Source organism: Oncorhynchus gorbuscha, linkage group LG02 (genome assembly GCF_021184085.1).
Source record: "Oncorhynchus gorbuscha isolate QuinsamMale2020 ecotype Even-year linkage group LG02, OgorEven_v1.0, whole genome shotgun sequence".
NCBI lineage: Eukaryota > Metazoa > Chordata > Actinopteri > Salmoniformes > Salmonidae > Oncorhynchus > Oncorhynchus gorbuscha.
The window spans coordinates 66785410-66812631 of NC_060174.1; the positions used below are offsets into that span (position 1 = coordinate 66785410).

General features: G+C 46.0%; 1 protein-coding gene across 1 annotated transcript in view; it reads right to left on the reverse strand.

Annotated features, from left to right (window-relative positions):
* The window catches only part of LOC124007881 (gamma-aminobutyric acid receptor subunit alpha-3-like), a 165436-nt gene that overhangs the window by 88969 nt on the left and 49245 nt on the right, over positions 1-27222 (reverse strand). Inside the window, exons 3-4 of the mRNA XM_046318700.1 lie at positions 3145-3266; positions 55-125 (exon numbers count right to left, since the gene is read on the reverse strand). Of these exons, the coding sequence (XP_046174656.1) occupies positions 55-125; positions 3145-3266 (193 nt within the window). The remainder of the gene's footprint in view (positions 1-54; positions 126-3144; positions 3267-27222) is intronic.

Below are 27222 nucleotides of genomic sequence, written 5' to 3' on the forward strand. Positions count from 1 at the left end.
ACGCTGGTCCTTTAGGGGTCACATTCTCACCTTCTGCAATAATAAAATACTTACCATGTCTGTGTCTGACACCGGTCCAAAGCTGGTCACGTAGATATTTGTCCTCACCTCCGTCACACTCTCTGCTTGGACACGAAGAGAATACAAAGAGGCAGAGTTTAAGTACCTTTATGAAATTACAAAGGAGTGCTTCATCTCAGCTGTTTACCATTCTGAAGCAGAATTCTGGAGAATTTGGTTTTCAAACAGCTGTTTTTAAGTGGCAACTATATTTGAGAAAAATTCCAATCTGGTTTTTGTGCTCACCACAGCACAGAGACAGCCTTAGTTAAAGTGGTAAAGGATCTTAGAGCCAACACAGATGCCAAACAGCTCTCTGTCCTTGTACTCTTGAATTTAAGTGCTGCATTCAACACTGTTGACCATGATGTCCTACTGGACAGACTGGAGGGGTGGGTTGGACTCTCCGGTCCAGTTCTAAATTGGTTTAGGACCTATTTAACCAGTTGAGTTTTTTTTATCACCCTTGGTGAACATAACTCAGAGAAAATACATATCACATGTGGCGTTCCAGAATGTTATATTTTGGGTCCGGTACGGTTCAGTTTATACATGTTACCCTTTGGCAGTGTTATCAGAAAGCACAACAATGATTTTCACTGCTCCGCCGACGATACACAACTTTAAATTTCTGTGTCATCAGAGGATTTTAGCTCAACGGATAAATTATTCGTCTTTATTAGTGATTTTAAATACTTGAATGGCTCACAACTTCCTCCAGCTAAATCAAGAAAAGACCGATGTACTATTTAAAAGATCTTAAATACATCTTTTTCGCTTTGCTTTTCCTCAGGGTGCTTTTTAGTCATTCAGTTTTCAGTTTCAGTCATTCTTTTGTTTTTTTATTTTATGTTTGTTGTGTCGTAAATATCTCCGCTATTATTATTATTTTTTATCCGTATTTTCCTGTGAAGCACATTGCTTTGCATTCCATGTCTGTAATGTGCCATATAAATACATCTTGATCTGATTTGACCAGTCCTTTCCCTGACCGCCAGACCTCATTGCTGCTCTGTCTGCTCCAGGTTATTTGTTAATGTCAGTTCAGAAAAGTCAGCTCACTTTCCAAACTACAAATCCAATGGCAGAGGCAGAGGCATGACTATTTCATGTCTCAACACTCTACGCCAAATAAACAAGACTGAACCTACTGTATGGAGAGCCAGACTTTAAATCGGGGTTGTTTTCAGGGAGAGTGTTTGCATCATCATCATCATCAAAGTCACAAACGGAGATTAGAAACAAACTGAGATTAGAAACAAACCGAGATTAGAAGCGAGAAATGAGAGATGAGATATCACAGGAATAACGAGGGTTGGCATATCATATCTAGGCCTGTTTAGAGGGACTTGTTTTGTATTGGTGTCAGATGATGCTATTCACTGTGCATTGTCCTACGGTTTTCTACTGTGCATTATCCTTCAACTGGAAGTGCTTCCTATCTGGGGTAAACGACATGTCCGGTGTAACTGGGTGAAATGTGCAGTTTCAGAAGAGAGAAAGAAAAGAAAAGACAAGAGATGTAACAGAGAGATGACAATGTGCTGCACATGAGTCATCCTAAATACGATGATGGGAGTGCGGGGAATCACCTTGAAGTTATAAGGTTTCCCAATAGAGCCTCATGACCTTAACTTTGATTTCATCAATTGTAGGATGTAAATGAATGTCTCTGTGCAAATGAGGGGCTTTTGATGTAAGGCTGTGAGTGGCTGTCTGCCAGTCGTTGCTCCGAGACAAACTGGAACCAATGGAATGCTTCCAGAACCTGCCTTTATGGAATTTAGAGTTCCCCTGGCAACATGACATCAGCCATTAATCAAAATGCACATGCCGAGGTCTTTGGAATACAGAACACGTCCAATACATTTGGAGGGCACCTGAGATCTCTCTGTCTGGAAGGTCGGAGACTCATGGAAAGTGCACAGGTGGCATAGCTGATGTGGTGACACATATCAGACATCCTAGTGGGGGTGGAACAGTGTGGGGGTGGAACAGTGTGGGGGTGGAACAGTGTGGGGGTGCTCGACACTGTCAGCTTAAAACGTCACATGGATTTCATATTCACACTCTCACCGACCTCTGACCAAGAATCCAAAAAATGACTTATAATAAGTGCAATTAAAAAAATATACACAATGAACTTAAAATCATTAGCATACGGTCTTAATGCTGCCCGGATGATTATCTAGCATTAGCCTTCCTCCGCCAAGGCTGGGCCGTGCCCAGTGGGCAGGAAATCAGAGCTCTGCTGGACCTCTGGGATCTGAAGACTGGGCTTGCATGCCAAGTGTCAAGAAGCTGCTGTTTTGAATAGGGTCTTTGTAGCATTCTGCTAGCGATAAGCATCTCCTTGTGATGAGGATTAGTCATTTCACTGTTCCAAAAAGCAATCTGTTCAACATCTGAAGAGATGTACTCTCACTGTGATCAGGGAAACTGAGCTGGTAATGAAAACCATTGTCAGACTCTGTAGGATCAATGGAGGTCACTCTGACAAGGGAACCAATTCATCATGGGGTCACAGCCCCAAATCCATCACTGTACGCCACAGCCAGCTGCCTGGCTCGCTGGGCGTGGGCTGGCACCGCGGGGAGGCAGGGAGGAAGGAGAGAGGAGAGCAGGTGCTCTCTGTTTCAGTAGAGGCAGTGGCCAGCGGCTTGTTTTTAACTAGGTAGATAATTGTATTTCATTCCAGGTTCTGGTGCGCCATATCATGTGTTCAAGCTTTTGTCCCAGACCATCACTAACAGAGCTGATTCAGATAATTAAGGTCTTTATAAATAGCTGATTGATTCTTCAAGTTAAAACTAGCTTACTTTAATAGTTTAAGGTAGTAGAAGCAGACAGTTCGACATTACAAAAAGCTAATATGCTAGCTAGCTGATGAGCTCGTTGAAGCAAAGCATGGCTATATAGTGAATGTTTCAAACACAGTTCTATTAAAGTGGTGGATGGCAGACTCAGCAGCTTAGAGAGAATCCTACACATTATGTGCGAGTCCAGAAAGCACCATAAGCAGTGTGTCTGGCTGTTAGAGGTAGGGAGGGGTAAGCAGTGTCTTCGCTCAACAAACCAGCCTACCTCCCAGCCCGGGGCGCAGGCGGTTGTCGTAGCCATCCAGCAGTCTGTCCAGGATCCGGGTGAAAATGGTGATGTTGTCTCTACTGTCGTCAGGCAACGGCTCTCTGTGCCCAACCACTGCCCTGCAGAGTGAGAGAGAGACAGAGCGAGCGAGAGAGCGAGAGAGCGAGAGAGAGAGAGAGAGAGAGAGAGAGAGAGAGAGAGAGAGAGAGAGAGAGAGAGAGAGAGAGAGAGAGAGAGAGAGAGAGAGAGAGAGAGAGAGAGAGAGAGAGAGAGAGAGAGAGAGAGAGAGAGAGAGAGAGAGAGAGAGAGAGAGAGAGAGAGAGAGAGAGAGAGTTAGATTGAACACAGCAGACATCTTTGAGTCTTTCCTGTAGCATTGGTGCCTCCGGCTCCTCAGATCAGCCATGGGAAATACACTAAATAGAAAAAGCTGTCCGCAGCTTCACTTTGTGCTCATTATCAATTTCCGGTTTACAACGAGATCTGGCCAAACCATTGGAGTAACCACTGTTGTTTCCAACCACAGAGAGTTGTTGGGGTAACTGAACCTTTTTCTAATTCAACCTTCAGAGTCCTGGCTACCGCATTGATTGAGACCCAAACATGTGGGGATTTAATTTGGGGCGTCGTGTGGCAGCACATCACTCTCAGACATGGAAAGACTGATTGAAGTCCAAAAGGATTAGTCACAGAACTGCTGCCGACTGTCACGGATCCCTCCGGAACTTTCATCACGCACACCTGTCCCCTATTCCCACTGATTAGTATTTGTATATATGTAGCCTTTGATTTCCATGGTCTTGTCGATTATTGTTACAATGTCCGTTGGTTGTGTGAGTGCTTGTGCTTGGGCTTTCATGCTCAAAAACTGTTATTTATTCAAGGTTCTCCTCACTCTTTTGTGTGGGTTTCAATCCTGTGTTTTTGTTACGTGTTTGTTTGGTCTTCGTCCCCGTGCCTTTACACGGCACGCCGTAATATGGGCTTAATAAACTACTACGCATTCCTGCGTCCATCTCCCGTCCCTTCATGCCAACGTGAGAGAATAATCAACAATAAATGGAGACAGCGGGAATGGCCCGTCCGACGACGCTGCGACTAGTCTGTCCGGCCCCGCTGCAATTTCGGCAGCTGCAACTGGGCCATCCGACATCGCCACAACAGGTCCGTCCGATGCCACTGTTACTGGTCCGTCCTACGCTGCCGCAACTTTTGCAGCTGCATCGAGTCCTGCATCGGGTCCCACACTGCGTTCCTGTGATCGTCCTCGAGGCAGGTGTTGTTGCACTGCAGGTACAGCGCATTGGGGAGGCTGAATAAAAAAAACTATTACGCATTTCTGCGCCTGTCTCCCGACTCATTCATTCACCGACAGACAACTCACAGTCACAGAGCTGCTGCCGACCGACAACTCACAGTCACAGAGCTGCTGCTGACCGACAACTCACAGTCACAGAGCTGCTGCTGACAGACAAATCACAGTGACAGAGCTGCTGCCGACCGACAACTCACAGTCACAGAGCTGCTGCGACAGATAACTGAGTCACAGAGCTGCTGCCGACAGACAACTCAGTCACAGAGCTGCTGCGACAGACAACTCACAGTCACAGAGCTGCTGCCGACAGACAACTCAGTCACAGAGCTGGTGCGACAGACAACTCACAGTCACAGAGCTGCTACAAACTCTGCCTCAGGGTTTTTTCCTCCTTCATTCTGCATAATATCCCACAAGTGACAAACGAGGTCCTGAATATGCAGTCAACCTCCACTTCCTTAATTACCTTAAATATGCCAGAGCAATTATCTCTTTGTGGGCCTGGCCACCGTTCCCCAGTGAACAATGTGCTGGTGAGACGGAGAGGGCACCGTAGATGAGCTAATGAGTGCCATTTTCAATCAAACTCAGAGCCCCTGAGGGACTGACCTCTGACCTGTCTCCAGATTACCCCTATCAACAAGAATGTCTGAGGGCCACTAATAGCGAGCAGCCAAAGTCATTTATACGCAGGCATGCATCACCCATAAACACTCTCACAGGAACACAAATACATACAGCCTTACATGTGCAGCTGTGCGTTCAAATACATTATACAGGTATGTCTACCCTTCACGTAGTACACTGTAAGGATAAACAAACTCAAGCCCTCAACTGGCAGACAGACTAGAAATGGTGATGTTTCAAGGGATGAGTACATTAGGTGTCCATCTGAAATCTCCTTGTCAGTATACCAGTACTAACAGCACAGTTAAGGCAATGTCATAAAGGGAAGGACCGACAGAACATCACTTTTGTGTGTGTGTGTGTGTGTGTGTGTGTGTGTGTGTGTGTGTGTGTGTGTGTGTGTGTGTGTGTGTGTGTGTGTGTGTGTGTGTGTGTGTGTGTGTGTGTGTGTGTGTGTGTGTGTGTGTGTGTGTGTGTGTGTGTGTGTGTGGCACCTTGACGTATGAACTACTATTTGTTTTTCACATCCAATCTCAGACGCCAGTCAAAGCCAAAGGGGCCTCTGCTGAAAATGAATCAGTTCTGAGTGATAAACGAGAGAGAGAGAGAGAGCCACGCACTGTGTATAACTCCACCGACATCTAATTAAATTCCTTGAGCTTTAAGAGGGCCTGCATCCTCAGAAAGCTTCCCCCAATCCCTCCCACACACAACTCTCCTCCTCCTTCACTCCCTCTCCTCTCGCTCCCTCCCGCTCTCTGGAGTGTGCCGTGGGGGCTTATAGGGAGGCTTGTTACTGATTGACTGATAAGGACCCCGAAATCTGTCCACTGCTGGAGTGGCTGGGCCCACACCCTCATTGTTTTGCTACTGGGTACCGGAGGCTGCCAGAATCCAATGGAGAGGATTAGTGGGCCCGGTCGGAGCTGCCTACAAATGACATTTTGAAAGCTGATGATTCTCCCCAGCGTGCTGTAGCTACAGGGGCCCTGCTTCATTTACTTACTATGGCAAGGGGAAATTAAAGGAAAGACAACCACCATCTACCTCCAACAGGGGGGTATGAATGACATGGAGGGGGTACATGCCCTCATCAATAAACTCTTAATTAACAACATTTCTATTCCAGAATCAACCAACCCCCTACTGCCACCCATCAGCACCAAGGGTAAAACCCTCCCTAGCCAACCCACTCACACATCTCCTCAGCCCCAGCCCATCACCAACCTATTGATACTAATATGCAGCATATCACACGACACATTGTATCCGACAAAGACATACCTGCTATCATTCAATGGCTTCACAATATGCCTGATTTTCCTTTGTTGGCCTTGTCTTTTTAGTGTCTTCCAATTGTCTGTGCTCAGAGGAGATAAGGCCTCCAGGAGAGAAAGGGAACAGGTTGAACAATGGTTGCTAAATGCAGCATTGATTGACTCAGGGGCAGATGCCACGTCGCAGCTCAATAATGACCAACATTTCTGTTCATTCTTCTTTCATCTAATTGAAGCTAATGAGGGACGGATGTGTGTTGTGCGTGCAGAAGACTCAGTAAACTTAGCTCAGATTTTTATTAGGAATTCTCACGACACTCTGCCCATGTAGAATCTCTGGCCTTGCTGGCAGGCAAATGCAATGGTCAAACACTGAATCTTAAAAAGTACTCAGAGTTTACAGTGAGTGAGTTTACAGTCCTATTTAAAAAAAAGGCGTGAGGGAGAGGGCGAGAATTAAAAGATGAGAAAATTAGTAGAGATTCTGCTATCACATCTACAATACCAGGGAGCAGCTTTTCCCTTTCCTTCAGAGGTTAAATGCTGCTATAGAAACAGCAGCCCCTATCGTTCCCCATTTCAAATCGGTTCCGCTGACTTCTAGAAGGCTATCCAGGAAACTGGAACAAGCATCACTCTCAAACATCCTTGACAAACAAGCAGCTATATAAAAACTAACAAATGTGTTTATCTTGCCATGACCAAACGCACAAAAGTGTTTGTCTGTGGGATGTTGTGAGTCAGTGACAGGAACATACAACCGAGTCTCACTGATAAGACGGCAACATACAGTGCAAACTATTCGGACCCTCTGACCTTTTCCACGTTGGTACGTTACAGCCGTATTCTGAAATTTATTACATATTTCACTCTACACCCAACGTCGCATAATGACAAAGCAAAAACAGGTTTTTAGAAATATTTGCAAATGTAAAAAAAAAAAAAAAAACATAAGTATTCAGACCCTTTGCTATGAGACTCAGAATGGAGATCAGGTGTGTCCTGCTTCCATTGATCATGCTTGAGATGTTTCTACAACATGATTGGAGTCTACTTGGTGTAAGTTCAATTGATTGGACATGATTTGGAAAGGCACACACCCATCTATATAGTGTCCCACAGTTGACAGTGCATGTCAGAGCAAAAACCAAGCCATGAGGTTGAAGGAATTATCCGTAGAGCTCTGAGACAGGATTGGGTTGAGGCACAGATCTGGGAAAGGGTACCGAAAAATGTCTGCGGCATTGAAGGTCCCCAAAAAACACAGTGGCCCCCATTATTCTTAAAAAGGAAGAGGTTTGGAACCACCAAGACTCTTCCTAGATCTGGCCACCCGGCCAAACTGAGCAATCGGGGGAGAAGGGCCTTGGTCAGGGAGGTGACCAAGAACCCAATGGTCACTCTGACAGAGCTCCCCAGAGTTCCTCTGTGGAGATGGGAGAAGAAGAACAACCTTCTAGAGGGACAACCGTCTCTGCAGCACTCCACAAAATCAGGCATTTATGGTAGAGTGGCCAGACGGAAGCCACATCCCAGTAAAAGGCACATGACAGTTTGCTTGGAGTTTGCTAACATGCACCTAAAGGACTCTCAGACCATGAGAAACAAGATTCTCTAATTTGATAAAACCAAGATTGGACTCTTCGGCCTGAATGCCAAGCATCACATCTGGAGGAAACCTGGCATCATCCCTTCGGTGAAGCATGGTGGTGTCAGCATCATGCTGTGGGGATGTTTTTCAGTGGCAGGGACTGGGAGAGTAGTCAGGATTGAGGGAAAGATTAACTGAGAAAAGGAGAGAGAGATCCTTGATGAAAACCTGCTCCAGAGCACTCAGGACCTCAGACTGGGCCAAATGTTCACCTTCCAACAGGACAACGGCCCAAAGCACACAGCCAAGACAATACAGGAGTGGCTTTGGGACAAGTCTCTGAATGTCCTTGAGTGGTCCAGCCAGAGCCCAGTCTTGAACCCAATCGAACATCTCTGGAGAGACCTGAAAATAGCTCCCCATCCAACCTGACAGAGCTTGAGAGGATCTGCAGAGAAGAATGGGCGAAACTCTGAGAATAAAGGTGTGCCAAGCTTGTAGCATCATACCCTAGATATCTCTCTCTCCCTCTCTCTGTCCCTCTCTCCCTCTCTCCCTCTCTCCCTCCCTCACAGAAAAGGAGACTTTTCTCTTACATACACATAGGTTGGAGTCATTGCAGTTTTTCTCAATTGCTAAAACACCATTTCTGAAACCTTGCTCCATTTCCTGAAAACACTCAACACAAAACCTAATCTTCAAGCACTATTTACATAACCTCTGACTCCTCTTTCAAAATGAAACATTCGCCTCAAAACAGTTTTACCTGTGTTCAAAATCAAACACTGCTCTCAAATCATACACTCATACACTCTCAAGCAGTCAGTGAACAATACACCGAAAAATAGAAAACACATTGTTCAAAACATACAATTCTCAGGGAGAAGTACATTTTTAATCTAAAAAAATATTCATATTTGTCCGTCATTGTCTTCTGATGAACGAAAACATGTTCTATCATAGTAGCTCAAAATTGATCAGAAATTACTACTCTGCTTCGCTCTTTTTCGTTCTTCCTCCTCCTTGTACCCCTATTTTTACAGTACTGTACCCTGCATCTCACAAACTTGTCCGTTGTCTCTGTGATACTGTAATTCTTGTTCTTTGTTGATATGAAGCTGCAACCAGTCAAAATCTATTGAGCAGTCAATACTGTTAATAAATGGAAAGCACAATGTTTAGGGCCATACAATTCATCCATTGTACAGTATACGGCCTACAATGCACTGTACTACAGTATCCATTCTCAGACTTTCTCCTTCTCACCAACAACCTGTTTGCTCTCTGAACTGGCTTATATTGGTTGTGTCGCATCATTTGAAACAGGTTAAATACATTTTGAGTGGTTGTGTTCAATCAATTAAATATGTTCTCTATTTGTATTTGATTGTTGCCACTTGTGTTTACCAGTATGGATGACATGTGCATTCGAGTGCAGAATGTGTTTTGAGAATGAGAATGTGTTTAGAGTTTTGCTGAAAAGTCTAAGTGAGATCTGCAAATTATGTTTTACCATGTGAAATGGTTTAAGGTATTGACAACAGACTGCATAATTAGCTAAATGAGTCCAGGCAACTGAGAACTTTGTTCAGCCAATGGGTTTTAGTGTTTTAGCAATTGAGAAAAACTGTAAAACAAGGCCTACCCTCAAACTCAGTGCCTCTTTGCTTGACATCATGGGAAAATCAAAAGAAATCAGTCAAGACCACAGAAAAACAATTGTCGACTTGGTTCATCATTGGGAGTCATGTCCAAACTATAATAAGCAAGTATAAACACCACGGGACCACTCAGCCGTCATACCGCTCAGGATGGAGACACGTTCTCACCATAAAAAAGCCAGACTACAGTTTGCAACTGCACATGGGGACAAAGCTCGTACTATTTGGAGAAATGTCCTCTGGTCTGATTAAACAAAAATAGAACTGTTTGGCCATAATGACCATCGTTATGTTTGGAGGAAAAAGGGGGAGGCTTGCAAGCCGAAGAACACCATCCCAACCGTGAAGCACAGGGTGGCAGCATCATGTTGTGGGGGTGCTTTGCTGTAGGAGGGACTCGTGCACTTCACAGAATAGAGGGCGTCATGAGGGAGGAATATCATGTGGATATATTGAAGCAACATCTCAAGAGAACAGTCAGGAAGTTTGGTTGCAAATTGGAAGCTTGGTTGCAAATGGGTCTTCCAAATGGACAATGACCCCAAGAATACTTCCAGAGTTGTGGCAAAATGGCCTAATGACAACAAAGTTAAAGTATTGGAGTGGCAATCAATCCTATAGAAAATTTGAGCAAGGAGCAATGAGGCCTACAAAACCTGACTCAGTTACACGAGCTCTGTCAGGAGGAATGGGCCAAATTTCACCCAACTTATTGTGGGAAGCTTGTTTGAAGGCTACCCGAAATGTTTGACCCAAGTTAAACAATTTAAAGGCAATGCAAATACTAATTGAGTGTATGTAAACTTCTGACCCACTGGGAATTTGATGAAAGAAAGAAATCATTCTCTCTACTGACATTTCACATTCTTAAAATAAAGTGGTGATCCTAACTGACCTAAGACAGGGAATTTTAACTTGGATTAAATGTCAGGAATTGTCAAAAACTGAGTTGAAATGTATTTGGCTAAGGTGTACGTAAACTTCTGACTCCAACTGCACATACTATGGGGGTTGAAGGCACTTTTAATGCAATATATCTAGCTCTTCGTACAGCATGTTCAAGTGAATGAGCTGGGGAATGTTAAAATGTGTTGATCCCAAATAGACTTGGGGAATAAATCAATAACTCTTTAGAATAAATCGCAGTTTGAGTGCTTTGGCAAGTGTTGTGTACAACAGAGTCAGATGTAATCTGATCAGCCTGCCAAATGCAGATAAATGTAACTTCCTAGAAGACGCTCTTCAATCGTCTTCTGCATGTTTAATGGTGGTGTTCTCGGGCCTCAACACTGAGCAGATCTAGTAAACGTGATTTAGTGCCTGGCAGATTGCACCCTAAACTACGCCATTTGCCAATATACAACTCAGAAACAGTGTACTGAACCAGGAGTCCTTCAGCACAAACCCAATGTAGTAATCCCTGGTTTATCTGTTGGATATTCCTAAGTGTTGAGCCAAACCAGAGCCATCTCTGCCCGGCAGCTGCTGCTGCTCCTCTAGCCCTCCACGGTCTGGCAAGCAGTCAAACACACTGGATCTGGACTCTGGGGCCTCTGAGGAACATGTAACCTCGCTCATTTACATCACCAATTTGATTACAGACAAGATCCTCTGACCACAACCCCATTCTAGTAGCTCCCCACTCACCAGAAGTGCCAGGGTAAAATAGGGTTATCATGATCAGAGTCACATCATGCAGCCTTACACATCATGTAGCCTTACGCATCATGCAGCCTTACGCATCATGCAGCCTCACGCATCATGCAGCCTCACGCATCATGCAGCCTTACGCATCATGCAGCCTTACGCATCATGCAGCCTTACGCATCATGCAGCCTTACGCATCATTCATGCAGCCTTACGAATCATTCATGCAGCCTTACGAATCATGCAGCCTTACGCATCATGCAGCCTTACGCATCATGCAGCCTTACGCATCATGCAGCCTTACGCATCATGCAGCCTTGGCCAAACGTTTGTAGAACAACTAAAGTTGCATAAATAACTCTAAATTAAGCATACAGGAGGACCTATTTCTTTGTTAACCGCTCAACATAGAATAGCCACATGTGCTCACTCCCTCAACTCGTTTGGAGAAAATATACTTTCTATTTCATTCAGCTTTGTTCAATTGTATTCTTCATACTATAAAATAATGCCACGGAATTCTAAGCAAATCTTGTCTGCTAAATGAACCAGTGTAGCCCACAGCCATAAGGCATAGCCAGAACAGGACCTAACATAAGGACAACTCAGAGGATGCTATTCTGTTCTTCTGAAATATACTACATTTTCTTCATATCATGTTTCTTTAGACCTGTCTAAAATAAATAATGGATTCATTGTGATGGTGTAGGCTATACTACATGGATTTATTAGACTTTCTAACATAGAGATGTTCCAAAAGTCAGCATCAGTGGCTTGTAGACTGTGTGGAAGCCAGGAGATACTAAATGTGTTTATGTTAATTAACGGCCAATTACCGTGAGACCGACAGTTATTTGCTTGACAATCACCAGCTGACGAAATTTCGTAGCCCTTGTTAGGGTCCAAGAGCTTGGATAAGCCTTCAACTGACAAACCTAGTCAGGCTCTGTGAGGCGACTAAACAAGAAGAGAGGACCAGCTCCTGTCAAACCAGACAACATACAGATGTTACAACCATACTGTAATCTGACAAGCATGGTGAAATAACATCCCGAGGAGGTTGGAAAGTAAAAAAATGTATGCTCACAAATGACTGATCTGTTTATTTTTGTCCCTCAAACATTAAAGTGCTTTGTGTCCTTGGTTTAGTGCCTTTGGCTAAATGAACATCTAGTGAGAAGAGTATTAATTAATGAAATATACAGAAGCATGCATAAAACATGTTTTTTTCTTCTGTTGGGATAATTATTACTAACGTTTTACTAAGGCAGAATGCAACTCCTAGGGGCTTTCTTCATATTAGTTTCTCCTCTTTCAACTTCATTATTATTTCAGTAAAACTTTTCAGCTTTTATGGAGCAGCCCCTGTTGTTAAATGAACATTGTCTAACTGACTCGCGTCCCAGATAACTTTTATCATGCTTTTACTAAAGCTCCCTGCTTTGCAGACACTCAATCTTGATGCTTCACTTATTTCCGGCTATTCCCTTGTGTTCAAGCCAATGAGGCATGTTGGCATACCAACAGACAGGGTGCTGTAGGATCATTCTCAAGCAGAGCATGCTCCAACAGACTGGCTCATTGACTGGCTTTCAGATGGAAGGATTTCAGCAAAGCCCGTGTGGATCTGGAGGTATGCTGGATCATACCAATAGCTGTGAATTCCAACATAAGAGTTCACAGTGCATCAAGAAAGTGGAGTGGCTTGTATTAAACCACTGTGAAATTGGAGAATATTCGCCAGTTGCGACTGAAAACATAATGTAACAAAACAATGCCTCTATAGGAGAAAACATGTGTTGTCGGATTAAGCTGGGATCAATGACTAACGAAGCTCAACTTCATGGCAGTGTAACATGGCATAGATCAACTCTGGCACAGCCATTCTCTGCAGCACACAAGGCGTTGAATCATCCTTTGAGTCAACTCGCTTCACTGGTCAGTAAGGAGACCGACATCCATCCCCAGTTGCTCTGGAGCAGGATTGAGTTCTCTGTGTTCCACAGTGCAGCTGTGCAGACACACCCTCTGGAGGATCCACTCCGGCTCTAATCTGATTGTTCACCAATTAGGAACTTTGAAGCTGACAGATCAATTACTCAATATATATCAACACAATGCCGCTGTTAGTTATCCTATCTGAAATTCAGGTAATTAGCCAAGAGATCAATAAACTGTGAGCAGGACGATGAACTTGGGGAGATATGAGAGAATTTGAGATTGATGAACTCGTTAATTAAACGGCGTGGCTGTGGATCCGACTCTTTTGGACCCCTCTTTGCGACCACTAAAGGTCCGACTCTTCTGGACCCCTCTTTGCGACCACTAAAGGTCCGACGCTTCTGCGCATGTGCTGGATTCTCTACTTTACACAGTTTGTACTCTACTCGTTTGGCTGTCCAGAGAACAGGCTACTCTGGTGAATGGTGCTCGTTTAACAAAGTTACGTAGATCAAAGCTGAATCAATGTCTGCAAGATCACATATTATAGTATTGTAGCAGGGCCCGCTTCCACGTGGAGGTAAAAGGGCGATTAACCCCTTCAGTTGAAACCTCTGCCCCATCAGTTTTAGTTTTTTAGGTCCCTATATAAAATAGCAAAAAAGTTACAATGATTGGGAGACAGATTGGCGCAAAATGAATCAGTGTCAGTACAATGGACAGGATGCACTATGGTGTGTAGGGGGGCTATGGAAAGTCACTGGGGCGGGATAGGTATGACTCCTTTGGGTTTCCATCAAAAGCGGGAAAAATGCTTCTTATCTGTGCAAGGCTAAGTGAATAAAGTGATACGCCTCCGCCTGTCATTTTTTTCATTTTTAAGGGCGAGGTTTACCATTGAAGCTGCTTTACTCGAGTCTGCCTCACGCCCCACCACTACAAAGTTTAGCTGAGCTAGCTGTAAAAATGGTTAGTTGTGAAAGCATTGTGAAGTTCCATCCCTGACATTGAATGCACGTGTTCGTAAATCGCAGAAGTAAGACTGGAGGCTACAGGGCTGCTGAAGGCATTGAAAGACCCCGGCCTTTAAGTTTTACAGCCAACATGGTGCACAGAATCCTCAGGCTTCTGTATCCTCTAAACAAATGACACACCACCAGCTCCAAGCAAACGTCAACATTATGTATGTACAAATCTCCAGCAATAAGCGGTGGACAGACAGTACAGTAGGCCAGCAGGACAGAGAAGACACTAATGTAAAATACTTTTTTTCAGCATGTTGGATGCTGTCATTGGTGAAATGTCAGAACGATTTAGTGAACGCAACAGCCAATTGGTGGAGAACCTGGGTGCACTTGAACAAGAGAGCCATGACCTTCTAGATGTGAAAATGTCAAACCACTGCTGAATCAGATTTGGTGGAAGCTGACCAGTTTTTGCCGACTGAAAACGCTTGCTCTGGCTCCGATGTGGACAAATGGACCCCGCTTGAAACGATTCTCTGGTTGTCAGGTATGCGTGAATGGCTGCAAGGGAGTCAGGCGCAGGAGAGCAGATAGTGGGTGGCAAACAGAGCCTTTTATTTAGGCGAACCAAAAGAAAACCCAGCGCAACCAGACATACGTGCGCATAAATTAAACAGATAAACAACACAAAGACATGGGGGAAACAGAGGGTTAAATACACAACACATAATGAGGGAAATGAGAACCAGGCGTGTGGAAAAACGAGACAAAACAAATTGAAAATGAAAAATGGATAGGCGATGGCTAGAAGACCGGCGACGTCGACCGCTAAACACCGCCTGAACAAGGAGAGGCATAGACTTCAGTAGAAGTCGTGACACTGGGCCTCTCTCTGCTATGCTGACCGTGCTTACTGCACTGATTATTTCACTTATAATTCACTGTATCACAATTCCAGTGGGTCAGAAGTTTACATACACTGAGTTGACTGTGCCTTTAAACAGCTTCGGAATTTGGCTTTAGAAGCTTCTGATAGGATAATTGACATCATTTGAGTCAATTGGAGGTGTACCTGTGGATGTATTTCAAGGCCTAGACCTCAGAAAAAAATGTGTAGAAGATGCTGGAGGAAACAGGTACAAAAGTATCTATCTCTACAGTAAAACAAGTCCTTTGTCGACATAACCTGAAAGGCCGCTCAGCAAGGAAGAAGTCACTGCTCCAAAACCGCCATAAAAAAAGCCAGACTACGGTTTGCAACTGCATATAGGGACAAAGATCATACATTTTGGACGAATGTCCTCTGGTCTGATGAAACAAAAATTGAACTGTTTGGCCATAATGACCATCGTTATGTTTGGAGAAAAAAAGGGGGAGGCTTGTAAGCCGAAGAACACCATCCCACGGGGGTGGCAGCATCATGTTGTGGGGGTGCTTTTCTGCAGGAGGGACTGGTGCACTTCACAAAATAGATGGCATCATGAGAGGGAAAATTATGTGGATATATTGAAGCAACATCTCAAGACATCAGTCAGGAAGTTAAAGTTTGGTCGCAAATCGGTCTTACAAATGGACAATGACCCCATGCATTCTTCCAAATTTGTGGCAAAATGGCTTAAGGACAACAAAGTCAAGGTATTGGAGTGGCCATAACAAAGCCCTGACCTCAATCACACTGAAAATGTGTGTCACGGCTGCACCGCTCTTCCCCGCCCCTGACGCTTGAAGACGCCAGGCTGCCCTGCATCACGCACTCCTATCATCCATTACGCACACCTGCCTTCCCTCGTCACGTGCATCAGCGATATTGGACTCACCCGGACTCACTCATCACCTGTTATTACCTCCCCTATATTTGTCAGTTCCCCAGCTCTGTTGCCTGCTTCTGCATGAATTGTTTTTTGTTTGTATTACTAGTCTGCTGACACTGTTCCTGTCTCGTTCCATGTCCGTTCTTTATTAAATGTTTGACTCCCTGTACCTGCTTCGTCTCTCCAGCATCATCCCATGTGACAATTTGTGGGCAGAACTGAAAAAGTGTGTGCGAGCAAGTAGGCCTACAAACCTGACTCAGTTACACCAGCTCTTTCAGGAGGAATGGGCCAAAATTCACCCAACTAACTGTGGGAAGCTTGTGGAAAGCTACCCGAAACATTTGACCCAAGTTTAACAATTTAAAGGCAATGCTACCAAATACAAATTGAGTGTATGTAAACTTCTGACCCACTGGGAATGTGATGAAAGAAATAAAAGCCGGAATAAATAATTCTCTCTATTATTATTCTGACATTTCATATTCTTAAAATAAAGTGGTGACCTAAGACAGGGAATTTTGGCTCAGATTAAATTTCAGGAATTGTGAAAACTGAATTTAAATGTATTTGGCTAAGGTGTATGTAAACTTCCGACATCAACTGTATATGGGAGAACTCATTTTCCACGTTGACAAACTGTGTTCAGTCAGCACAGAAGAAGTATGCTTGACCCGAGGAAAGCTCAACTAATCCAGGTGGCATTGGAGGAGGATTCTTACAAGATGACTTCGGGGAGTGATCGATTACTCAGAAAGTTCCACAGAGCATCAAGAAGGCTGCAAACTCTTCTGAAAAGGTAAGAAACAATCTAGCTGGTTCGGTTTTATCAAAAATATTGGTGGTATAGCGAGTGGCATCATTTCAACAAAAAACCTAGGGTATGGAATGGCAAAATGACTTCCTTATCCAGCCTACGTTTTCAACTGGCATGCTTTATTGTGTTCAAGCATACAGTATCTGAGAGGAAAACTCGCCTCCCTGCGGACCTGGCATCCTTTCACTCCCTCCTCTCTACATTTTCCTCCTCTGTCTCTGCTGCTAAAGCCACTTTCTACCACGCTAAATTCCAAGCATCTGCCTCTAACCCTAGGAAGCTCTTTGCCACCTTCTCCTCCCTCCTGAATCCTCCTCCCCCTCCCCCCCCTCCTCCTTCTCTGCAGATGACTTCGTCAACCATTTTGAAAAGAAGGTCGACGACATCCGATCCTCGTTTGCTAAGTCAAACGACACCGCTGGTTCTGCTCACACTGCCCTACCCTGTGCTCTGACCTCTTTCTCCCCTCTCTCTCCAGATGAAATCTCGCGTCTTGTGACGGCCGGCCGCCCAACAACCTGCCCGCTTGACCCTATCCCCTCCTCTCTTCTCCAGACCATTTCCGGAGACCTTCTCCCTTACCTCACCTCGCTCATCAACTCATCCCTGACCGCTGGCTACGTCCCTTCCGTCTTCAAGAGAGCGAGAGTTGCACCCCTTCTGAAAAAACCTACACTCGATCCCTCCGATGTCAACAATTACAGACCAGTATCCCTTCTTTCTTTTCTCTCCAAAACTCTTGAACGTGCCGTCCTTGGCCAGCTCTCCCGCTATCTCTCTCTGAATGACCTTCTTGATCCAAATCAGTCAGGTTTCAAGACTAGTCATTCAACTGAGACTGCTCTCCTCTGTATCACGGAGGCGCTCCGCACTGCTAAAGCTAACTCTCTCTCCTCTGCACTCATCCTTCTAGATCTATCGGCGGCCTTCGATACTGTGAACCATCAGATCCTCCTCTCCACCCTCTCCGAGTTGGGCATCTCCGGCGCGGCCCACGCTTGGATTGCGTCCTACCTGACAGGTCGCTTCTACCAGGTGGCGTGGCGAGAATCTGTCTCCTCACCACGCGCTCTCACCACTGGTGTCCCCCAGGGCTCTGTTCTTGGCCCTCTCCTATTCTCGCTATACACCAAGTCACTTGGCTCTGTAATAACCTCACATGGTCTCTCTTATCATTGCTATGCAGACGACACACAATTAATCTTCTCCTTTCCCCCTTCTGATGACCAGGTGGCGAATCGCATCTCTGCATGTCTGGCAGACATATCAGTGTGGATGAATGATCACCACCTCAAGCTGAACCTCGGCAAGACGGAGCTGCTCTTCCTCCCGGGGAAGGACTGCCCGTTCCATGATCTCGCCATCACGGTTGACAACTCCATTGTGTCCTCCTCCCAGAGCGCCAAGAACCTTGGCGTGATCCTGGACAACACCCTGTCGTTCTCAACCAACATCAAGGCGGTGGCCCGTTCCTGTAGGTTCATGCTCTACAACATCCGCAGAGTACGACCCTGCCTCACACAGGAAGCGGCGCAGGTCCTAATCCAGGCACTTGTCATCTCCCGTCTGGATTACTGCAACTCGCTGTTGGCTGGGCTCCCTGCCTGTGCCATTAAACCCCTTCAACTCATCCAGAACGCCGCAGCCCGTCTGGTGTTCAACCTTCCCAAGTTCTCTCACGTCACCCCGCTCCTCCGTTCTCTCCACTGGCTTCCAGTTGAAGCTCGCATCCGCTACAAGACCATGGTGCTTGCCTACGGAGCTGTGAGGGGAACGGCACCTCAGTACCTCCAGGCTCTGATCAGGCCCTACACCCAAACAAGGGCACTGCGTTCATCCACCTCTGGCCTGCTCGCCTCCCTACCACTGAGGAAGTACAGCTCCCGCTCAGCCCAGTCAAAACTGTTCGCTGCCCTGGCCCCCCAATGGTGGAACAAACTCCCTCACGACGCCAGGACAGCGGAGTCAATCACCACCTTCCGGAGACACCTGAAACCCCACCTCTTTAAGGAATACCTAGGATAGGATAAGTAATCCCTCTCACCCCCCCCCCCCCCTTAAGTTTTAGATGCACTATTGTAAAGTGACTGTTCCACTGGATGTCATAAGGTGAATGCACCAATTTGTAAGTCGCTCTGGATAAGAGCGTCTGCTAAATGACTTAAATGTAAAATGTAAAATGTATATTTCTGTTTTGTTTGTGTTTTGGGATTTTCTTACATATTGTTCTTAACATCATCAAGGTGTAATGTGTCTATAATGTTTGTAGTTTAAAACTTGTTTTAGTTTGTCATGGTGCTGATAGAGAACTGCAGAGATTTCAGGCCAACCTGTCACTTCTTGGTCAAAAGCACTCAAGGGTCTCGGCATTTGAACTTTTATGTTTATTGTGTAATAGTGTGATATCAGCGGAATTCAATATAATTCCAATGCAAAACCCAAATGACACCCCTTGGTATAGCTACATATGGTTATGTTTCATCACAGAAATAGATAGGCTACATTCTATTATGGTTTTCTTGGTAGCCTATTGGTTTTTGTGGTTGTGAAGGGAACTGCACTTATTAGAAACGTGTTTATGGTAGGCTGTCATTGCTTAATTGATTATGTGGGTCGAATTTGATTCACAGAAGTGAATTGTGCCATATCACAAGGTGTTTATGTACTCGTGAGCAAAAGCAGCATTCATTTCTGTGTTCGAAGCGGACCTGTGTAGGCCTGTTTATTTGGCAAGACAGTTGTGCATGTCTGCAGCTCACTGTAGTAGGCTGTAGGCTGTATCTCACTGTAGTAGTCTGTGGGCTGCATCTCACTGTAGTAGGCTGTAGGCTGCATCTCACTGTAGTAGGCTGTAGGCTGTATCTCACTGTAGTAGGCTGTAGGCTGTATCTCACTGTAGTAGGCTGTAGGCTGTATCTCACTGTAGTAGGCTGTAGGCTGTATCTCACTGTAGTAGGAGGCTGTAGGCTGTATCTCACTGTAGTAGGCTGTAGGCTGCATCTCACTGTAGTAGGCTGTAGGCTGTATCTCACTGTAGTAGGCTGTAGGCTGTATCTCACTGTAGTAGGAGGCTGTAGGCTGTATCTCACTGTAGTAGGCTGTAGGCTGCATCTCACTGTAGTAGGCTGTAGGCTGCATCTCACTGTAGTAGGCTGTAGGCTGTATCTCACTGTAGTAGGAGGCTGTAGGCTGTATCTCACTGTAGTAGGAGGCTGTAGGCTGTATCTCACTGTAGTAGGAGGCTGTAGGCTGTATCTCACTGTAGTAGGCTGTAGGCTGTATCTCACTGTAGAGGCTGTAGCTCACTGTAGTAGGCTGTAGGCTGTATCTCACTGTAGTAGGAGGCTGTAGGCTGTATCTCACTGTAGTAGGCTGTAGGCTGTATCTCACTGTAGAGGCTGTAGGCTGCAGCTCACTGTAGTAGGCTGTAGGCTGTATCTCACTGTAGTAGGCTGTAGGCTGTATCTCACTGTAGTAGGCTGTAGGCTGTATCTCACTGTAGAGGCTGTAGGCTGTATCTCACTGTAGTAGGCTGTAGGCTGTATCTCACTGTAGTAGGCTGTAGGCTGTATCTCACTGTAGTAGGCTGTAGGCTGTATCTCACTGTAGAGGCTGTAGGCTGTATCTCACTGTAGAGGCTGTAGGCTGTATCTCACTGTAGTAGGAGGCTGTATCTCACTGTAGTAGGAGGCTGTATCTCACTGTAGTAGGAGGCTGTAGGCTGTATCTCACTGTAGTAGGAGGCTGTATCTCACTGTAGTAGGAGGCTGTATCTCACTGTAATAGGAGGCTGTAGGCTGTGTTTTGGTTATTTGGATCTCCATTTGCCTTTTGTTTACTGTGTGTGTTTACTGTTCATGTAACTAGCCTCAATGTAGATTGATCTGATATTTTCATTTACGAGGCCTGCTTGGTACCGCTATACTCTTCTTTCACATTCATTCGTTCACAGTTGTCAGTATTCTAAGCCAAACTGCTATTCAGTATTTTTGTTTGCATGCATGAATAGCTAGGTTATTACTTTCAGCATTTAGTTTGTATTATTTTGGTAAGACAGCTGTTCGTACAGCTGCATTCACATAGGGTTATTCACCTATTACAAACAGCCTATCTATGTTGTAGCCTGTTGTATAACATTACTGTAAGACAAAACACCAGCTCATTTCTTATGAGGTTTTAGAATGACAGAGAAAAATTGGACCGCTCGCACTGTGGCCAAAAATAGGCAAAATATCTGCTTTGATTGAAACTAAACACAGGTATGCTACAGTTTGTTAAAACCATCTGCTCTGACTGTACATAATTCAAAACAATACTGTAAGTTACTTCAAAACAACACTGTTTAACTCAAGAAGTTCTGAAGCATCCCTCCGTGAAACTGAGATCAAATGGTTGGTATGCAGATGCTGCATGGACGTTTCACTGGTAAAACCTGAATAATTATCTTTCACGATTGGTAGTGAGAAATGTGACTGGAGGGTGAAGGTAAAGAAACGTGTGTGTAAAGTAAAGGTAAAAGAAACACACCAGAATGCGATTCGGGTCTTCAGCTCTGGGTAAAAGGGATCCAAGGGGGGTGGGACAGGGTTGTTACCTACGGATTCACAGCATTGGCCTTAATTAAAGAGATGCTCCAGTACTTAGGAGACTAGTAAGTATTTTTAAACCTCCAGCTTGTGCTGGATGTGTCAATGTGTAGTTCATATATGAGCAGAATTACTGTATTGCCTCAATTGGCCGCAAAATCCCTAGTTTGAAAGCGACTGCTGTCTGGAAGCTGTGCTGCACCATTTTCCCTACATTTCCCCCCCATGTGGGACAGCCCCCTAGCAATTCGAGATCCAGCCAATGAGATTCAGCCCTTCGCCATTTGAGTGACAGCTAGCAAGAATTCCACACAGCAGAGCGAGAGAGAAAGCAATGACGTGGTGCACATATCAGGGACCACTTTTGGCTCGTGGGCGCTGCCTTCAGAACTACTGGCTAAAATGTACCGGAGAATCCCTTTAAATATTCCCTGTTGATAATGTGTGGGTGGTGCCTAACAATTGATATGCTTCTGCATGATGTGCTCGGCCTTCTTCTCCCAACTCTTGACTTGCAACAAAATATGGGGCAATTCTTGTCACCATAGTATTTGCAATGTAAAGATGTAATAGGATCATTGGTGTTGCATATCATGATATTGACACATACAGGTACTAGATCTACAGTATGCTACCTGCTGTTTTACATTTATACATACAGTATAGCCTACCTTACTTCCTATTTGCTCCATTCCCATCTGAATGCTGAAAAATAAAATATACGACAGGCAGCCAAGTCATCCAACCGCATACAGAGTCTCACCACAAGTGAATACATTACCCTGGCCCGGCCCTGTAACACATTAACCTTGACAATGCCACCGTAACATTGACAGAATGTTCTCTGTCCACCAGGTCACATCTCAAAGTGACGCCCTTGCATTCGGTCCTGTGAATAATGCATGTGAGTTGGGGTGAGAAGGGGAGAGGAGCCGGGGAACTTCAGAGGCGATCCATACGCAGGAATAGCTGGAGTAGACTTACGGCACTCCCTCCCCCATAGCCATTGATTAAGTGTCACTTTGGCCAGTGGCGTTGAAACCGATTCCAAACAAAACAGACAACAGAAGCGGGTCTGGCTGTTCACACTCGTTAGCCTGTGATTGCGCTGCGGAGGGCCTGGATTGGATGCAAGGTTATAAGTCCTCCGTACAATGGAAATGAACACAGGCTGCTCATTCATATGTAAAATATGGATTGTTGCAAATAATAGTTCAATCAAGCCCTGCCTATCACCGAGTGTGTGCAGTAAGAGATTGCGGCGATACACAGAGTGACAGAACTTAATATAGGGGATTTGTCTGTGACAACTTTATCCATTAGCATAGTCTCCTGCCTGTACTGTAGCAAAGCCGATTTGGAGCCCGGAGATGGTATCAGTGGGCATCAGGGAGGCGGCAGGACTCGGGGAGAGACAGATTTGCTGATGTGGAGAGATACTCTGGAGGTATAAGCACTCTGAAGGCTAAAAGGATTATTTACAAACGTGGTCATGGCTGGTATGGCTGTACACTTACATTTTCGGTTCAGATCCAAATTTCTCCAGACAGATACCACACCACAATAACCCCCAGCCCTGCTCCCCTCCACTTCCTACCTAAAAGGGGGAAGTCAGGTAAACCCCTCAAGTATAGCGCAAGTTTCAATAAAAAAAAACACTTTTCTGAGTGAAGATTGCAGAGCAAGGCTGCTGCTTATGTCATCTTTCAAATGATTGCGCACATCTTGTTGTTATACACCGAAAGTATGGTTTGACTTAATCTACCTCGTCCCCCAGAAAGGATTCCTATTGAAGACGAGCATGCTCATCCCTAGTGTAACGATGTGCGCTGAGAGTTGGGAAACAAGTGCAGGGAGTGAGTGTTTTAATAAATAAACACAACTTAACACGAAACCACGAACAACACACAGACATGACACTAGAACAGAAAAAATAACACCTGGGGAAGGAACCAAAGGGAGTGACATATATAGGGAAGGTAATCAGGGAGGTTAGTGAGTCCAGGTGAGTATGAAGACGCGCAGGTGCGCGTAACGATGGTGACAGGTGTGTGCCATAACGAGCACCCTGGTGACCTAGAGGCTGGAGAGGGAGTGACAAGTGACACCCAGAATCTTTTCACGTGTTTGTTTTCAACAACTTCATAGTTAAGAACACTATAACAACATGGGAGAAAATGAAGTGCATTCTACAAGAACCAATATCACTCCCTAAAAACCTCAATCTTATGGAACAATCCTTGAATAGATTTTCACAATTCACTGATAAATTGGCCCACATGGAAAACTAAAGGCATAGAAACAGTAAATTACATTATAACAGGAAATATGTTTATTTCCATGACAGAATTAAATAGCAAGTTTGGACTGACACATGTAGACATTTTCAAATATATGCAACTTAAAAGTTGTATATTACAACATTTCGACCTGAAAGCTTTTGGACATCAGAGCAATGTCGAGGGATTCCTATTTGCGTAATGATGTGCGCCGAGAGTCGGGAAGCAAGTTCAGGGAGTTTAATACATTTAATATATAAATGAAACCATCGTCACACAAACAGTGCACCAACATGAGACAGATACAATGACGCCTGGGGAAGAAACCAAAGGGAGTGACATATAAAGGACAGGTAATCAAAGAGGTGACACTGCAGAAACTATTACACTCAACGGAACGACTTGATTAGTGTAGTGTCAACAACGCACCCACTGCCAGCTAGCCTACTTCAGCAGTACTGTATCATTTTAATCATTTTAGTCAATAAGATTCTTGCTACGTAGCTTAACTTTCTGAACATTCGAGACGTGTAGTCCACTTGTCATTCCAATCTCCTTTGCATTAGCGTAGCCTCTTCTGTAGCCTGTCAACTATGTGTCTGTTTATCCCTGTTCTCTCCTCTCTGCACAGACCATACAAACGCTCCTCACCGCGTGGCCGCGGCCACCCTACTCTGGTGGTCCCAGCGCGCACGACCCATGTGGAGTTCCAGGTCTCCGGTAGCCTCTGGAACTGCCAATCTGCGGTCAACAAGGCAGAGTTCATCTCAGCCTATGCCTCCCTCCAGTCCCTCGACTTCTTGGCACTGACGGAAACATGGATCACCACAGACAACACTGCTACTCCTACTGCTCTCTCTTCGTCCGCCCACGTGTTCTCGCACACCCCGAGAGCGTCTGGTCAGCGGGGTGGTGGCACCGGGATCCTCATCTCTCCCAAGTGGTCATTCTCTCTTTCTCCCTTACCCATCTGTCTATCGCCTCCTTTGAATTCCATGCTGTCACAGTTACTAGCCCTTTCAAGCTTAACATCCTTATCATTTATCGCCCTCCAGGTTCCCTCGGAGAGTTCATCAATGAGCTTGATGCCTTGATAAGCTCCTTTCCTGAGGACGGCTCACCTCTCACAGTTCTGGGCGACTTTAACCTCCCCACGTCTACCTTTGACTCTTTCCTCTCTGCCTCCTTCTTTCCACTCCTCTCCTCTTTGACCTCACCCTCTCACCTTCCCCCTACTCACAAGGCAGGCAATACGCTCGACCTCATCTTTACTAGATGCTGTTCTTCCACTAACCTCATTGCAACTCCCCTCCAAGTCTCCGACCACTGCCTTGTATCCTTTTCCCTCTCGCTCTCATCCAACACCTCCCACACTGCCCCTACTCGGATGGTATCGCGCCGTCCCAACCTTCGCTCTCTCTCCCCCGCTACTCTCTCCTCTTCCATCCTATCATCTCTTCCCTCCGCTCAAACCTTCTCCCACCTATCTCCTGATTCTGCCTCCTCAACCCTCCTCTCCTCCCTCTCTGCATCCCTTGACTCTCTATGTCCCCTATCCTCCAGGCCGGCTCGGTCCTCCCCTCCCGCTCCGTGGCTCGATGACTCATTGCGAGCTCACAGAACAGGGCTCCGGGCAGCCGAGCGGAAATGGAGGAAAACTCGCCTCCCTGCGGACCTGGCATCCTTTCACTCCCTCCTCTCTACATTTTCCTCCTCTGTCTCTGCTGCTAAAGCCACTTTCTACCACGCTAAATTCCAAGCATCTGCCTCTAACCCTAGGAAGCTCTTTGCCACCTTCTCCTCCCTCCTGAATCCTCCGCCCCCTCCCCCTCCTCCCTCTCTGCAGATGACTTCGTCAACCATTTTGAAAAGAAGGTCGACGACATCCGATCCTCGTTTGCTAAGTCAAACGACACCGCTGGTTCTGCTCACACTGCCCTACCCTGTGCTCTGACCTCTTTCTCCCCTCTCTCTCCAGATGAAATCTCGCGTCTTGTGACGGCCGGCCGCCCAACAACCTGCCCGCTTGACCCTATCCCCTCCTCTCTTCTCCAGACCATTTCCGGAGACCTTCTCCCTTACCTCACCTCGCTCATCAACTCATCCCTGACCGTTGGCTACGTCCCTTCCGTCTTCAAGAGAGCGAGAGTTGCACCCCTTCTGAAAAAACCTACACTCGATCCCTCCGATGTCAACAATTACAGACCAGTATCCCTTCTTTCTTTTCTCTCCAAAACTCTTGAACGTGCCGTCCTTGGCCAGCTCTCCCGCTATCTCTCTCTGAATGACCTTCTTGATCCAAATCAGTCAGGTTTCAAGACTAGTCATTCAACTGAGACTGCTCTCCTCTGTATCACGGAGGCGCTCCGCACTGCTAAAGCTAACTCTCTCTCCTCTGCTCTCATCCTTCTAGATCTATCGGCTGCCTTCGATACTGTGAACCATCAGATCCTCCTCTCCACCCTCTCCGAGTTGGGCATCTCCGGCGCGGCCCACGCTTGGATTGCGTCCTACCTGACAGGTCGCTCCTACCAGGTGGCGTGGCGAGAATCTGTCTCCTCACCACGCGCTCTCACCACTGGTGTCCCCCAGGGCTCTGTTCTTGGCCCCCTCCTATTCTCGCTATACACCAAGTCACTTGGCTCTGTCATAACCTCACATGGTCTCTCTTATCATTGCTATGCAGACGACACACAATTAATCTTCTCCTTTCCCCCTTCTGATGACCAGGTGGCGAATCGCATCTCTGCATGTCTGGCAGACATATCAGTGTGGATGACGAATCACCACCTCAAGCTGAACCTCGGCAAGACGGAGCTGCTCTTCCTCCCGGGGAAGGACTGCCCGTTCCATGATCTCGCCATCACGGTTGACAACTCCATTGTGTCCTCCTCCCAGAGCGCCAAGAACCTTGGCGTGATCCTGGACAACACCCTGTCGTTCTCAACTAACATCAAGGCGGTGGCCCGTTCCTGTAGGTTCATGCTCTACAACATCCGCAGAGTACGACCCTGCCTCACACAGGAAGCGGCGCAGGTCCTAATCCAGGCACTTGTCATCTCCCGTCTGGATTACTGCAACTCGCTGTTGGCTGGGCTCCCTGCCTGTGCCATTAAACCCCTTCAACTCATCCAGAACGCCGCAGCCCGTCTGGTGTTCAACCTTCCCAAGTTCTCTCACGTCACCCCGCTCCTCCGTTCTCTCCACTGGCTTCCAGTTGAAGCTCGCATCCGCTACAAGACCATGGTGCTTGCCTACGGAGCTGTGAGGGGAACGGCACCTCAGTACCTCCAGGCTCTGATCAGGCCCTACACCCAAACAAGGGCACTGCGTTCATCCACCTCTGGCCTGCTCGCCTCCCTACCACTGAGGAAGTACAGCTCCCGCTCAGCCCAGTCAAAACTGTTCGCTGCCCTGGCCCCCCAATGGTGGAACAAACTCCCTCACGACGCCAGGACAGCGGAGTCAATCACCACCTTCCGGAGACACCTGAAACCCCACCTCTTTAAGGAATACCTAGGATAGGTTAAGTAATCCCTCTCACCCCACCCCCCTAAG